We start from the raw sequence: 14,045 nt of genomic DNA on the forward strand, positions 1-14,045 counted from the left end.
TAAAGTCTCTGATAACAGTGTAAAATCAGATATTCGTCTTTCATTACTTGATACAGAATTTCATTGTATTCCAATGTGGAACAATTCATCAGCACTTTTGATATTTCAAATTTATTATAAATAGCTTCATCGAATTTGATGAATTCTCTATTATCATTCTAAACTACAAGTTGTTTTTGTGTGCAGCACTGAACAAAGATGTGGCTCGACTGCAGGCAGAGTTGAACGCAGCTCGACTGCAGGAGTTCGAAGCACAGGAGCAGAGCATCGACCTGACATCCGCTCTCGACGAGGAGAGGAAGGCTAGGGAACGGCTAGAGAGTGAACTAAACGTGAGCTATCTACCAAGTCAACATCAATCATTCACTATCCAATACTTCATATTCATTTCAATTATAAAAACAACTAGAATAATAATAATAATACTAAGTGTGATGCCCACATAAAGTTCCTTTTAGGCTTGTGCGTGGGTAATGAGTGTGAGAGGGGTGATGATGAGAGATGACAACTACTTTTTAGGTAGTCGGGACCGCTTAATCGACTCTTCCGAAAGACGGGGTGGCCGTATCTATGTGATTGTGCTTTTTTCCCGGTCGAGATTCGAACTCGGGTTCTTTTGATTATTAGACCGACGTGTTATCATCTACTCTTACGAGCCACCCACGGCTCGGGTGGGTGCCCACCCGAAGTGGCCACCCACTTTGGAGGATAGGCTAGGGAAAGGCTAGAGAGTGAACTAAACGTGAGCTATCCACCAAGTCAAGAATAATTCTCCACTATCAATACTTTATATTTACTTCGATAGCCTGATAAAACAACCAAAATAACACTTTGAGCAGCCTATTTACTGGTACCTCATTTTAAAATAGTTTATCACCAATAGTCAGAAACTAACTGAACAAACAAGCAACTGCATAAGGCATCAATACATATAAGACTTCATAAAAGTTTCAAAAAACAGAGTACAATCGTAAAAACACACTGTAGACCTTACTGTTCGGGCTGGAGGTGATGCAATGGTTACATCAAGTCTTGAATAAAGTTTGAACTTATTACGGTATAAATTCTTGAATATTGTAGAATATATTCAAGCAATAAGAAAATCACTAAATAAGTCACTATTCATTAATAAGTCATTTTACTTGATGTAAAAGTTGTCTATCCACTTATATTGAACAACATTTTTATCCGTATTAGAAACAGTAACTTATTTAGTGAATTAATTATGATGTTCTACAAAATTTGTGAATTTTCCATCATCTTTCATATATGTATTCATATATGTATTCATATATGTATTCTATTTTATTCTATTCCGGTAGTATGATAATAATATCGAGAATCGAGTGATCTGGCTGACTTATTAGGTCTAGTGTCTTCAGGTCGCAACTGATCAATTTCGGATTTGAAGCGGGGCCTCAGAATAAAGCAAGCATCCAATCCACTAGACTACGGCTACTCCTCCGAAACTAAAAACAATAATACCGGTACCTATATATTCTATTATATTCCAGCCCCTTACCAAGTGAACTCAAATTCTTGATTTTTTTCATGGTAACATTTTTTTCCCAGTTTCTTTCTTGTATTGTCTATTCATGTTTATTCTATGTGTATATTTATGCTTTAATCACTATTTAATATTATGCGTATTTACTGGTACAATGATATATATATATATATTGTGTATTAAGATTTTTTTGTTTGAATGTTGTTTTTTTAATGTGTGGGAATATTTATTCAATTTTCAACGGTACATCACCAATTTCACAAATAAATAGGGTAAGGTATTTAGTTCATTCCAATAATTGTTATTCTATTCTATTCCAGTTATTCTCTAAAATACGTAGGCCTAACCGTAATGCATGTTTGAACAGGAGCTGCGCGCGATGAAAGAGAACATGCACCGGGTGAGCCGGCTGGTGGCAGCCGAAGTGAGTTCCCTGCGCGCCGAGTGCAGCCTGGCGGGGCAGAGGGCGGCGCATGCGCAGAAGGAGGCGGCTGAGGCGCGCAAGGAGCGCAGTGTGTTGGCGCATCAGTCGCAGCTCCTCATGCTGGATGCGGCTGCTGACGAGAGGCTGGTCAGTGTCCTCCAAGAGGTCGCCTCGATCAAGGCCACCCTCGAGGAGGAACGCAACAGGCATGCCTTCCAAATGCAACAGTTGCAGGTAAAACAAATACAACTGTCATATTTTTAAGTAGATTCTCCGTACAATGAACTCCACTTGCTCCCCGTCATCAACAAAGCCAAAAATCAATCAAACCATTTTTGTACCTTCTTGCAGCACCAAGAAAAAACTCCCAAACCATGATAATAGATAATTAAGGGCGTGGATCAAGTGCCCACTCCCTCCCCGCCATCAACAAAACTGAAATTCAATTTCACTCGCTCCCCGCCCTTAAATAATAATAATTATTTATTGGTTTATTGGTTTATTATACTGTCATGGATAATGACAAGCACCATATGGACAATAGTCATACAATAAAGAGAAAACAACATATTGACACAACACAACAATTTTGTACATAATAAAACAATATCGTACATCATAACACAAATAATAAAACAACAATTAGCCTATATCTAAGACCATACAACATTTATAACTAATGCAACGTATTCAATGGTCGAAGATACTTCGCCACTCATAAAAACATTTCTCTAATAGCCAACATTTTAGATTAGTCTTAAAAGAGTTTAGGGTTTGGGCAGCTTTAATATTCTGTGGTAAACAGTTGAACACTTTTTTGCCAATGTAATTTGGGTTGTGCTCATAAAACCCTGTCCTGTGCTGTTCAACTCTGACTAAGCCCCTGTATCTTGTATTGTGTTGATGAACATCCACACCTGTCAGTCAATCATCTTTCATTTTATAAGCAAAGATTGCCAGATTGTACAAATAGAGACTAGGAACCGTCAAAATTCTATTATCTTTGAACAGCGATCTACATGAGAAACGGGGTGGCTTCTTAAATATGATTCTTAGGACTCTCTTTTGGGCACAGAAGATAGAGGCAGAGAATCTTGATCCTCCCCACAGCAATATCCCATAAGACAGTAATGACTCATAATATCCATAGTAAGCAGAAATCACTGCCTCATGAACTAATTATACTGTTACCTCGGTTTAGGATATGGTACAAAAATGTTATCTTGATAGTAAATCAATATACAAAAATATGGTGTAATTGAATTCTAGTTTGGTTGATGGCGGGGAGCAAGTGGACTTAGCTCATACAATGCCTACGGAATGCAAACATTTCAGGTAAATAGCGTGAGATAGCCATAAGAGCCTGTTTTTAGCAGTCGCAGATTGGTGTAGGTCATTTTTCAAATCTCTATTCAATTTTAAAATATTTTCTCAATAGCATACCTATTAAATTAATAATTCATTTATAATAGGCTACTGTACACACAGATAATAGCACCGTAAGTTTGAGTTGCAAAGTGATGGGGGTAAATATTTAAAATTTCTGTTTAATTTCGGAATAGTTTATCCTAACAATATTATAAATAGTCTGTTAAATAGTAAATGTATCGGTATAGGTTTAAGTAGAATAATAATTGTTAGTTCATTCATAGGTCAAACAGATATCACCACAAATTTCAGAATTTCTTGGACCATTTTTACTGTAAAGTATATTCATGGTCTGAATACATGATCGAAGAAGGTCGGATAATTTTAATCTTATTCAAATTCAAGTTCCTTTAAATCATGGAACTGTATTTTCCTTGCGAGAATCTCCAAGGTGTTAAAAATCTTATGTTTGAAACTGTTTACACTCTTTGGAAAATAGATTTAATATGATCAGACTTGCATCTTGCAGTAGGCCTACTTATTGAAACGTGAAATCTCCATATATTTAATATTTAAACAATAGAATTTGAGAAAAGTTATTTCTTTTAGTCAAATTCAGTTGTGTATTTTTCATATAGCCCATTTCCTTACGTTTATTTGTTTAAATTTTCACATACTAAACGTGTGGAATAGTAACATATAGAACATTCCGAATCACATTATTTAACAAACATGATCGATTTACATTATTTTTTGTTCACACTTAATACTGAAAAGTTATAAGCTCGAGTCAAAACAGCATAGCTGGAATAACGAAGGAACCTCTTACATTTCATGTCATGGCATTCTAAATCATTCCTCAATTATTATTTCATGATATATTTTCAGGATAAACTGGAAGAGCAAGAAGAGCAAGCCCAAATAGAACTGCTGGAAGAGAAGCTGAAACTGGCTGAATCTGAATTGATGTGTGCACTACAGCGAGCCGAAAGAGCTGAAAAGCACACCGATGAACTTTCAAGCAAATGTAAGTTACTGGTAACGCTTCCATTCATTTTTTAATGAGAGTTATAAAACAATAGATCCGATTACTTTTTTAGACCAATCTTTTCATAATTGGTATTCGACACATTGTCAAAAAGATGGTAACCAAACTCCACATTATTATGCATATGACCATGATAATATATGGTTGAATTGGTTGATTCCTCATTATGGGAATTCTTGCAAGCATCAGATGATTGGCTATTCACTGCTGTGCATGCTGGGCCCATCGAACCTTATTGTTCATTATTGCACAAGACTTTGAGCCTTGTATAATGACATATTCGAACATTTTTCGTTATTATACAAGTCTTTGGGTATTCTTAAATTCTTCTATATAATACGGGAGAGTAGGGTTGTGCTTGTTCGTTTCTTCGCATCAAAACATGTCAACTTGTAGATTGTATACCGGAAAAACGGGAATGATTTAGATCTCCAAATTTTGCACATAGATTCCAAAAATATCAAACTCGTGCACCTCGAAACCCAAATTTCAATTTTCCTTCTAGATTTTCCAGGATAATTGTTTAAATTTCATTCATGGACATGAATACATATCATATTAATAAAGAACTATATTCTAGAGAGACTAACTCTCCGAAACAGATGGTTAAAATTGGCAAATTAATTAATAACCAGTCCAATTTTGTCAGGTTGGCATTACGTTGAGGAAGGTTTCTAAACAAGATTTGTGTTCTGTCACTTTATTGGGTAACACCAAGTTGAAGAGCTTATCTATACTATATTAAAGGAAAGAACTGGCTCATACATATACGGGATAGCGAAGTTATGTTTGACGCATCATCACACGTCCTAAACCAATAGAATTTTTCATATAGATTCTTAATTAACAGAGGGATGGTTCTAGGCCTATTTCAAACTCTTTAAGATTCCACTCGGTCAAGTTTTCAGTTTGTCAAGTTTTAAAATAGACCCTTACGGAGCACGGGTTACCTCCTAGTGTATAATAATGAACAAGGTTCGAATTGGTCATTATACAAGGCTCAAAAAAGTATTGTGTAATAATAAAGGTTCGGTTGAGACCCCCCTTTTTTCAATATTTCTCAATTTTCATGAAATATGACTATTGTCAATTGCAGAGTGTAAGTTTTTAAACCAAATATAAAGAGCTGGTGGAATAAATATTGTGCTATGATTTTATTCAAAGTATTATTTATCACAATCACCTTGGATTATTCCATTGATATGATTATACATTCTGATATTTATATTTATTTCTTCCACCAAATTTGATTTTGTACAGTGCTAATAAAATGTTAATATCTTTTGGATTTTGATTATTATAATTGTGTTCACTTAACAAACTGTCTAAAACATTTAGAAACCACAAAACTATATCATAATAATATAACAAAATTATATTACAGTACAATTCAAAAAATTGAATATTTCAATTTAACACATTTGCATAGTGAATTAAGAAATGGTGATACATACAAAAAAAAACAGAGATGCCTGCAACTTTGTTGCAGTGAAAACCCTGGAATCGGAAACCGTTTCAAAAGCACCAGCGCCCCCACCCATGGCTCCCCCTCCTCCACCACCACCACCACCTCCACCACCGCCTCCTCCACCTCCTCCTCCTCCATTCAATCATCATCTGACGGCCGGTGACGCGTCAGCCACGCTCAAACGGGCATCGCTGACGCCCAGTGAAAATGGAGATCAGCCTGCCAATGCCGTCTTGCAAATGGCAAACCTGCTCGGTATACCAAGGAAAACAGCCAATGCCAAGCCGGCTCAAGGAGGTAAATGTTTAATATAATAATACATTGATTAATATTTTGATGCTTAGAACCAAGTTATCGACATTGCTTAGAAAAGGAGGAAAGAAATTAAACAAGCATTGCAATAAGATCAGAAATATATTCTTATATGTTTTAATATCACACGATAAATATAATATAGAAATCACAGAAGGATAATATTATACCATATAGCAGAGGTTCCCAAACTGTGCGCTGCCGTTGTCTATCCAAGCAGGACTTGCTATATACCAGGTAGTATATAGGACGTCCTGATCCAAGAGTCACATTCTTTGAAGAGGAAGAGGAAAACATTTTGACTCAGCACTTATATAGAGTACAGGGTTATTTTGAAGACTACCTGCCAAAAGATGAAATAAAAGCGCAGCAGTGGGTAAACGACCCTGTCCAAACTGAAACGCCTCAACACTTCAGCAATGAAGAAGCAGAGAACAGCTGATTGACATTTCAACCGACTTGTCATTGAAATCAGCATTTCAGTCGCAATCTCTGTTTGAGTTTTGGATTGGCATTGAAAATGAATTTCCAGTGTTGATCAAGAAGAATTTGTGTGCCGTTATTCTATTTGCAAGTTATTACCTTTACGAATGTGGTGGTTTTTCCGCTGTTGCAGTCATAAAAGGTTGGTATATCAAAATTTACTCCCTGATACAATGAACTTATAAAAGCCAAAGTGCATCCCTCCCATTAAATCGGACTCATGACTGCTCATGGTTCATGACTGCTTCCATGGACTTTGCTAATTTAAATAACATTTTTCAAGTAAGCACTTCATTTCAAGGCGATGTTTTTTCAATAAATCAAGTATAATACAACTTGTGTTTTTAATGTTTTTATTAAATCCTGGGGCATGTGTTGTTTAGAAATTGTAATAATCTAATTTACAATGTTATGTAAAGTATAATAACAATAGTTATTTGTATATCTAGAGTGAAAAGTACGACTTTTTCTCCCTGAGGGAAAAAGTTTGAAGCCCGAGGCGAAGCCGAGGGCAACAATTTTCCTGAGGGAGAAAAAGTATTTTTCGCTCGTGATGTACACAACATTTTTCCTCCATCTACATTTTTTTTATAGAAACTGCAAATTAAATCATTCTAATAACTTACGTATTGGTGACAATGTTTCCTAACAACATAACCTAAAATCTAAAACCTAAAAACCGGTCGTCTGATAGGCACTGCTGATTGCGCTATCTAAATAGAGATGCTTCCCATGTTATTTAAATGGAGTCACTTTTACTCCCTAGGGAGTTTTTCTCTTCTTTACTACCTAGAGTGAAAAAGTGACACTTTAGTATTATGTTTCAGGGAGTAAAGTAAGTACTTTAGACAGTAGGTGGAGGAAAATCACTTATAAGAATATAAACTAAAAATTTGATTACCGGTATAATAAATAATGCAATGCAAAAGAAATAAAATTCCTCTGCCATATAGGCTACGAATAAACTCAGAATGGCACAAGGAAATGTGAAATTTTAAAATAATGAGATTCCTACGAATGAATCCATAAAACTAGAGAATTCATGACAGAAAGCCAAGCAGCCTTTGCATCATGCCATTATTATGTTTACAATCAAAATTTTCTTAAATGTTATCGGAAAGATGTGCTCTCATTCGACGTTTTTAGTAATGAAAATTCTGGATTGGCAGTGTAGCAAATCTTGGGGAATGACAGTAATTTCAATTTCAATGTTCGTCTCCTTGGAAGATCATGACATGGTTTGTTTGTTGTGTGAAGTGTATGGTAGCCTACACATTGGATGTGTTCATGAGCATGACATTCCAAACTGGTAATGTTTTAAAAATAATATTTATCTTTTAGGCAGCAATCACCATGTTTATCAAATAATGCTCTCACAGCTATAGCACGTTTCACACCAGTCCAAAATGAATCATTATTACTAAATGGAAATGCGTTCACATCAATATTGTAAAAAATGTTGAACCACTGCAGGCTCTAGAGCTGCCTATTGTATAGTTTAAACTTTCCCGGTGCCACCCTGTTCAAAGTACTACTATTTATATTCCTTTATTTCAATAGAGAGTGAACAAGTTGAGTGAACAAAAATTTAATCATCTTCCTGATAATATAAAATGTGCTTTGTTCTATTTTTCAGGTGCCATAGATGATATAATCAATCAGATAAAGGGAGGACGATTCACGCTAAAAGCAACTGAGGTAAGGAATAATTAAATAGCTATTTGTATATCTAGAGTGAAAAGTACCACTTTTTCTCCCTGAGGGGAAAAGTTTGAAGTTTGTCTGTAAACAAATAGGTTCTACTCTTTGTTTCTAAAAGTTATGTACTCTCATCTACATATTTATTTTCTGTTCTGAATATGTTAATTGTTCATTTTTTCCATTATAATGTAGTGCTAGTATGCAATGGGTCTTGCAAGACCTGGCAATACATTGTCATTTGTGATAAACAATCAATAAAGAATCAATCAATCAATAAGCCCGAGGGCAACAATTTTCCTGAGGGAGAAAAAGCATTTTTCACTTGTGATGAACACAACATTTTTCCTCCTCCTACATTTTTTATAGAAACTGCAAATCAAATAATTTTAATAACTCACATTATTGGTGACAATGTTTTCTTTTACAACATAACCTGAAATCTAAAACCGTCGCTTACGTAACTACAAGGCTAGAACCATCAGGTGATCAGCTGTTCAAAAGCGTACACTTCAACCCGTGTTTACATTGAAAACCCTATGTTGAATGGAATTTTTCGTGAATAAACGTTCAACTGATAATCACTCTTTTCGAATAAAGACTTGTTATTTTATTTTTCCAATTCAAATTTTAACCTACATCATAAATTTCAAGGGTAGTAATCATTGAATTATATTAATATTTTTAGTTGTTGGTTAACCAATTTGTAGGTTACTTGTTTCAAGATAGCTTATTCAAATTCAAACTTACTTCTTTTACAAAAGTATCAAGTTTAGCAGAGGCATAATAAGAATTATCATGTTATTGAACAAAAATAAATTATAAAAACATTGTTGATAAACTAAATTAGTTTCTTTCTAAACGAATTTAAGTACAATGTATTTACGGTTGCGCTCAACTCTATTCTGGAGTTTAAGACTAAATTCATTATTATTTCAAAACTTCCAAGTAAAAAAGTGTTGATTTTAAATCGTGTAGGATAAATATTATATATATATATATATATACATATACCGTATATATGATTCATGGCTGGCATACATTTAATAGAGAATGAGTTACAATTTATAAAATAGTGTACCCTGGTAGGTCTACAAAATTAACTGTATAGTTTAACACCATAATTTTTTTATTGAAATTATGACATTTACAATCATGAATAATATTTCAATTGAACTACTGTATATACCTATACTTTCTTCAAAGTTTAGAATCATTAAACTGCCAGTAGTGTTTTGGATTACGGTATGTGTTTCCTCTGACCCCACAACTGTGGGTAATTGATAAAGGAGAAGTTATTGAAGATCGTGCTGTAATTCAAATAGCAGAGCTTCAAAACTTAATGAAGTATGAACATATCAGTTTTTGACATTATATTTTATATTAATATATATTAGGTAGAAGTAAAATGACACTCATTCTTTCACCCATTAATCTATTTACTCACCCGGATAAGTAAGAAAGTCGTGTTTCAGTTGATTCGTTGTTGATTATCCATATTTATTACCAATATTATTACAATCTATTGTATTTTGATAACTTTAAACTGAAAAAGCACATTCTTTTGGTGTAATGACGACCGTTTAGTGCTGGTGTTGTACATTCTCAAGCCAAACAGAAACTCGAAACGGTCGTCGCCACACCAAAAGAATGTGAGTGTTTTTTCCCTTTAAAGTTATCAAAATGAAATATAGTTAATGTTCAACCTTCTAGTGGCGCACTAAGACACTACCTCCGTAAACTCGGAGGTGTAGTGACTGAGACCGTAATTGAAAAAAATTTCAAAGACGACCAATACGGTATGCGCTTTTTCAAGAATTGACAGAAAAATGTTGTTAATGTTGTTCAGTTATAGGGTCTAGAAATTTAAAATAACTAAACCTTATTGACTTCTATATCGCCCAGAATAGGCGATTTTTCTGCTCTTACCAGCGTTTTCTTAGCTTTCAAGAGAAAATTCTTACGTTTGGTACAAAATTTCAGGTAACTTGAGGTGTATTAGTTATGTAGGCTATTGAAAGGGCTTAGAAGGTGTGCTAGAAATTGGCGTTTCCAGTTTTTATTTGTGTTTTATCAGGATTTTCAAAACCAAATGAGCAGAAAATGTTCAAATTTTATACACATTTTTAGCATATGAAATAACAGTTCAATGAATGAAATGACAAATTTATAGCAACACTGAATTGGGTTATTAATTGCGCTATGATTCCCCTGCCATTTAGCAGATAATCTTGAATCAGCTGGGGGACTCTAGCCTTTGCATGTTAGAAGAGACCATCATGAATATTAATATAATTTGTGCAAGAGCGCGCTTAATTATGCATAACCAAGCGTGCAGACAAGAAACGTACAATATCTGAAAAGAGCAAAAGGAACACTAGCTCACACTGAAAGCGTGCTTGGTTGCGTTCAGTGTAAACAACGTGTTTCAATAGCACTTTTCAAATTTTGTTTTCTGGGTCATGCATGATTCTATGTAAATTTGCACATTCAAATCACATCCATTCAATGTGATCATACAATTATTCTCATGTATCAGGATATTATTACTGTTGTGACCAAGAATAAATCTTTCAAGTAGTATCCTACCAGAGCGTCAATAGACATATCATTGGTTCATTAGCGCTATTGAAGAATATGAATAGATTTTTCATGATATGACATGGTCTTACATATGATATAAATATAAAAACTCTGATATCTCACTCTGCAATAAATTATTATTTACACTGTATCGATTAGCCATAACCCATAAAGAACACTTTACTTACTTACCGGTACAGTACTTACTTCCGATGAGTAAGATGTACTGTATTCCTCACGGTCCTGGATCGGGGAATCGTCAAATTTTCAAATTGTGTCAAACTCACTTTGTTAAGAGTAGAAACAGCATTTGCAACATGGGCAAAAATGTTTTTCCGGCTCTCGAACGCTTCAAGTTCTCGACTTCCTCTCGAACTTGAAAACCGCGATCTCGAGCCGGAAAACGTACATTTTCGACCCTAGGTGCGAAATATACTATTACGCCCTAGGGAGTTTTTCTGTTTTTTCGTCTCGAGAGAGAAAAAGTGACACTTTAGTATTATGTTCCAGGGAGTAAAGTAAGCACTTTAGACAGTAGGTGGAGGAAAAATGAATTTTCCAACAACTAGAACCCTCATAACCAATAACGTTCAATAGAAATCGATCTTTGAAATCAGCAACTTTTAATAGGTAATACGAAGTTGATGAAAATTATGGAAACAGCTTATAATATTTATTTTACCAGGCCTATAATATGTGAATTCATAGAACTTTATGGTTTACTCCATGTGGGTAAATATGTAATTCAGACATAAAATTCAAAGTCCCTGAACTAATAATATTAACGTCATAGCAACTGCTATCACAAGTAGTATTAATTATTACGCATCAAAAGTTATTGTAGAACATAAGCACAAACAGACAGAAAACGATTTTGGCCTTCTGAGTCAAAAGTAGAACTCGCTAACGCTCGTTCAAATAGGCTGCTTTTCAGTTGTCATAAATAGAGCGGATCTTTTCAAGAAATTGTATATTTTTGAATCAATGACTGAATCAAAAAACGTTTTGAGGTTTTAATTTTCATAGTGTAAGCTTATGTTCTAATAAAATTGAATTAAGATCTCAATTTCTTTACGGTATTATTCTTAAATCCATGTAAACTAATTAATATTTTCCTCTATTGTTGAACATTTTTAGAAACCACAGAAGGCAAAACAGGACGACCAACAGCCTCCAGCTGCAGTACAAGAGATGATGAATGTGCTTGGCACCCTCAGAAGAAGACCTTTCCGACCACCCACCTCTGACGTCAGACCAGCTGATTGTGATAGGACAGATGCGCCAGCTGATATTGCTCTATGATACAGCTGATAAAATTATCCTATCGGCCTACTGATGTCAAAAGTGTCTCAGGCCAAAGTTAGTAAACTGTCTATTAACGTTGGTCTCAGGCTACTTTCTTGAGTGTCCTAGGTAGCCCATCGCTGTCGAAAGAATACCGTATTATGTTTCATTCTTCGAAACCGATCCTAGCTAAGGATATAATTATTTGCATTTTAAACATCCCTAGACAAACTTTGAAACTATAAAAATACTCTCGTAGAATACCACTTGCAAGATCTGTTGGAACAATTTCCAAGAAATGTGATTCACCAAATGTAAACCAGTATTGTTGAAACTATATTTCCAAGAAATGTAAATCAGTCCAATTGAAATAATATTCCCAAGATATATGGTTCACAAAATGTAATTGATAAAAGTCAACGTTTGTTTTTATCAAATACTGTATATTTTGTACAGTATTTGGTTTTTATTTGAGCTTGGTGGAGCCAAGAAGCCTTGGAAAAGATACTGAGATTATAATTTAGATGAAACAATATTAAAGAAATGCGGATCTCGTAATGAAATTAATTGAAACAAGCTCTGGATGTTTATTGGAGTAGGGTGGAACCTTGTTTGAAGATTACATATAAAGATTTAAAATACTGAATTAGTCTTCAAGATATAATTTCAAAAAGATAGTCTAAATCGTTGTTCTCGAGATTATCTGGTCTTCTGGTTTATTGTTTTATAACATTTCTCAATTACAGCTCTCAAATTGCTGTGGTTGATATTCTTAGTGAGAGAATTTGGGCTTTACAAGAATGTTATGTTTATATAGTTGAATCTACAAAGAGTTTCAGATTTCATATTCGAAAAAGGACTGTATGTGAATGCTAATATTTTCTTTTGATCATATATCAATTAAGGTTTTTATTATTAATTAATTGTTACAAATTTTAGATCTGTGTTATCATTCCTGAAGTTACAAATAGATTTGGAACTGCTCTCTGGAAGAAGTGGAACAAGCCTAGTTGAAACATCTGCCCAAATTCCAACCATATTGTTAATATGCTTTTATGTATTTATATTCTCTTACATATATAATGTTTTCTTATTGTTACTTATAATAAACTATTTTAATGAAACCATATTGAGTGTTATTCATCACTAAGTACTAAAAATTATAATGATCGTCTACAATTATTAATACTCACATCCACAAGAGCACAAAAGCGTCTTTGAAGTGATAAATAATTAGCTTAATTGTTAATATGTGGGCTATATCGATAAGGTAGCATAAGAAGATATCCCATGGTGTATATTACATTACATTACATTTATTACATTCCTTAATCACAACATCAAATTAATGATTGGGAGAGAATCAACAGGATAAACCCAAAACTGTTCCTCTCCCTAATTTTGATAAAAATAGTTCAAATGAGGTTATGAAAACACTTTTATAAAGATCACAAATATTTACAGTCCAAATATACATTATACTAAAAAATTTGTATCTCGGTTGATCAGAAAGATGAAACAAATTATTATTACACTTGAAAATGCATTAATAAATTGAAAAATATTAAAAAACTTGATAAATTTTTATTTAAAACTGGACATTTTTTATTTTTTATGTTCCAAATTTCAAGTCTATTTTTTTTAACTCAAGCCGATTACTGTCGACTACTGTCTATTATTACTGTTTTGTCCGGGATAGAGTGTAAGAACCACACAGTATGAGAAACTACCAGTGTCACATAGCTCCACGAAAAATAACTACTATAGTGAGATCAACGTTATAATGGCAGTGTTTGATTAGCAATGGTATTGCTATCCTTGTCTTTCATTCTACTAGTAGTTCTGTGAACAGTAGACCTCACGCAGTATT

The 14,045-nt window shown here is 34.1% G+C and overlaps 1 protein-coding gene across 1 annotated transcript in view; it reads left to right on the forward strand.

Moving 5' to 3' along the window:
- The window catches only part of LOC111047751 (shootin-1), a 43,684-nt gene extending 30,126 nt beyond the window's left edge, over positions 1 to 13,558 (forward strand). Inside the window, exons 6-11 of the mRNA XM_039437171.1 lie at positions 187 to 332; positions 1,875 to 2,165; positions 4,188 to 4,326; positions 5,837 to 6,112; positions 8,247 to 8,308; positions 12,029 to 13,558. Of these exons, the coding sequence (XP_039293105.1) occupies positions 187 to 332; positions 1,875 to 2,165; positions 4,188 to 4,326; positions 5,837 to 6,112; positions 8,247 to 8,308; positions 12,029 to 12,193 (1,079 nt within the window). The 3' untranslated portion in view covers positions 12,194 to 13,558. The remainder of the gene's footprint in view (positions 1 to 186; positions 333 to 1,874; positions 2,166 to 4,187; positions 4,327 to 5,836; positions 6,113 to 8,246; positions 8,309 to 12,028) is intronic.
- Positions 13,559 to 14,045: the final 487 nt, after the last annotated feature.

Source organism: Nilaparvata lugens, chromosome 1, assembly GCF_014356525.2.
Source record: "Nilaparvata lugens isolate BPH chromosome 1, ASM1435652v1, whole genome shotgun sequence".
Classification (NCBI taxonomy): domain Eukaryota; kingdom Metazoa; phylum Arthropoda; class Insecta; order Hemiptera; family Delphacidae; genus Nilaparvata; species Nilaparvata lugens.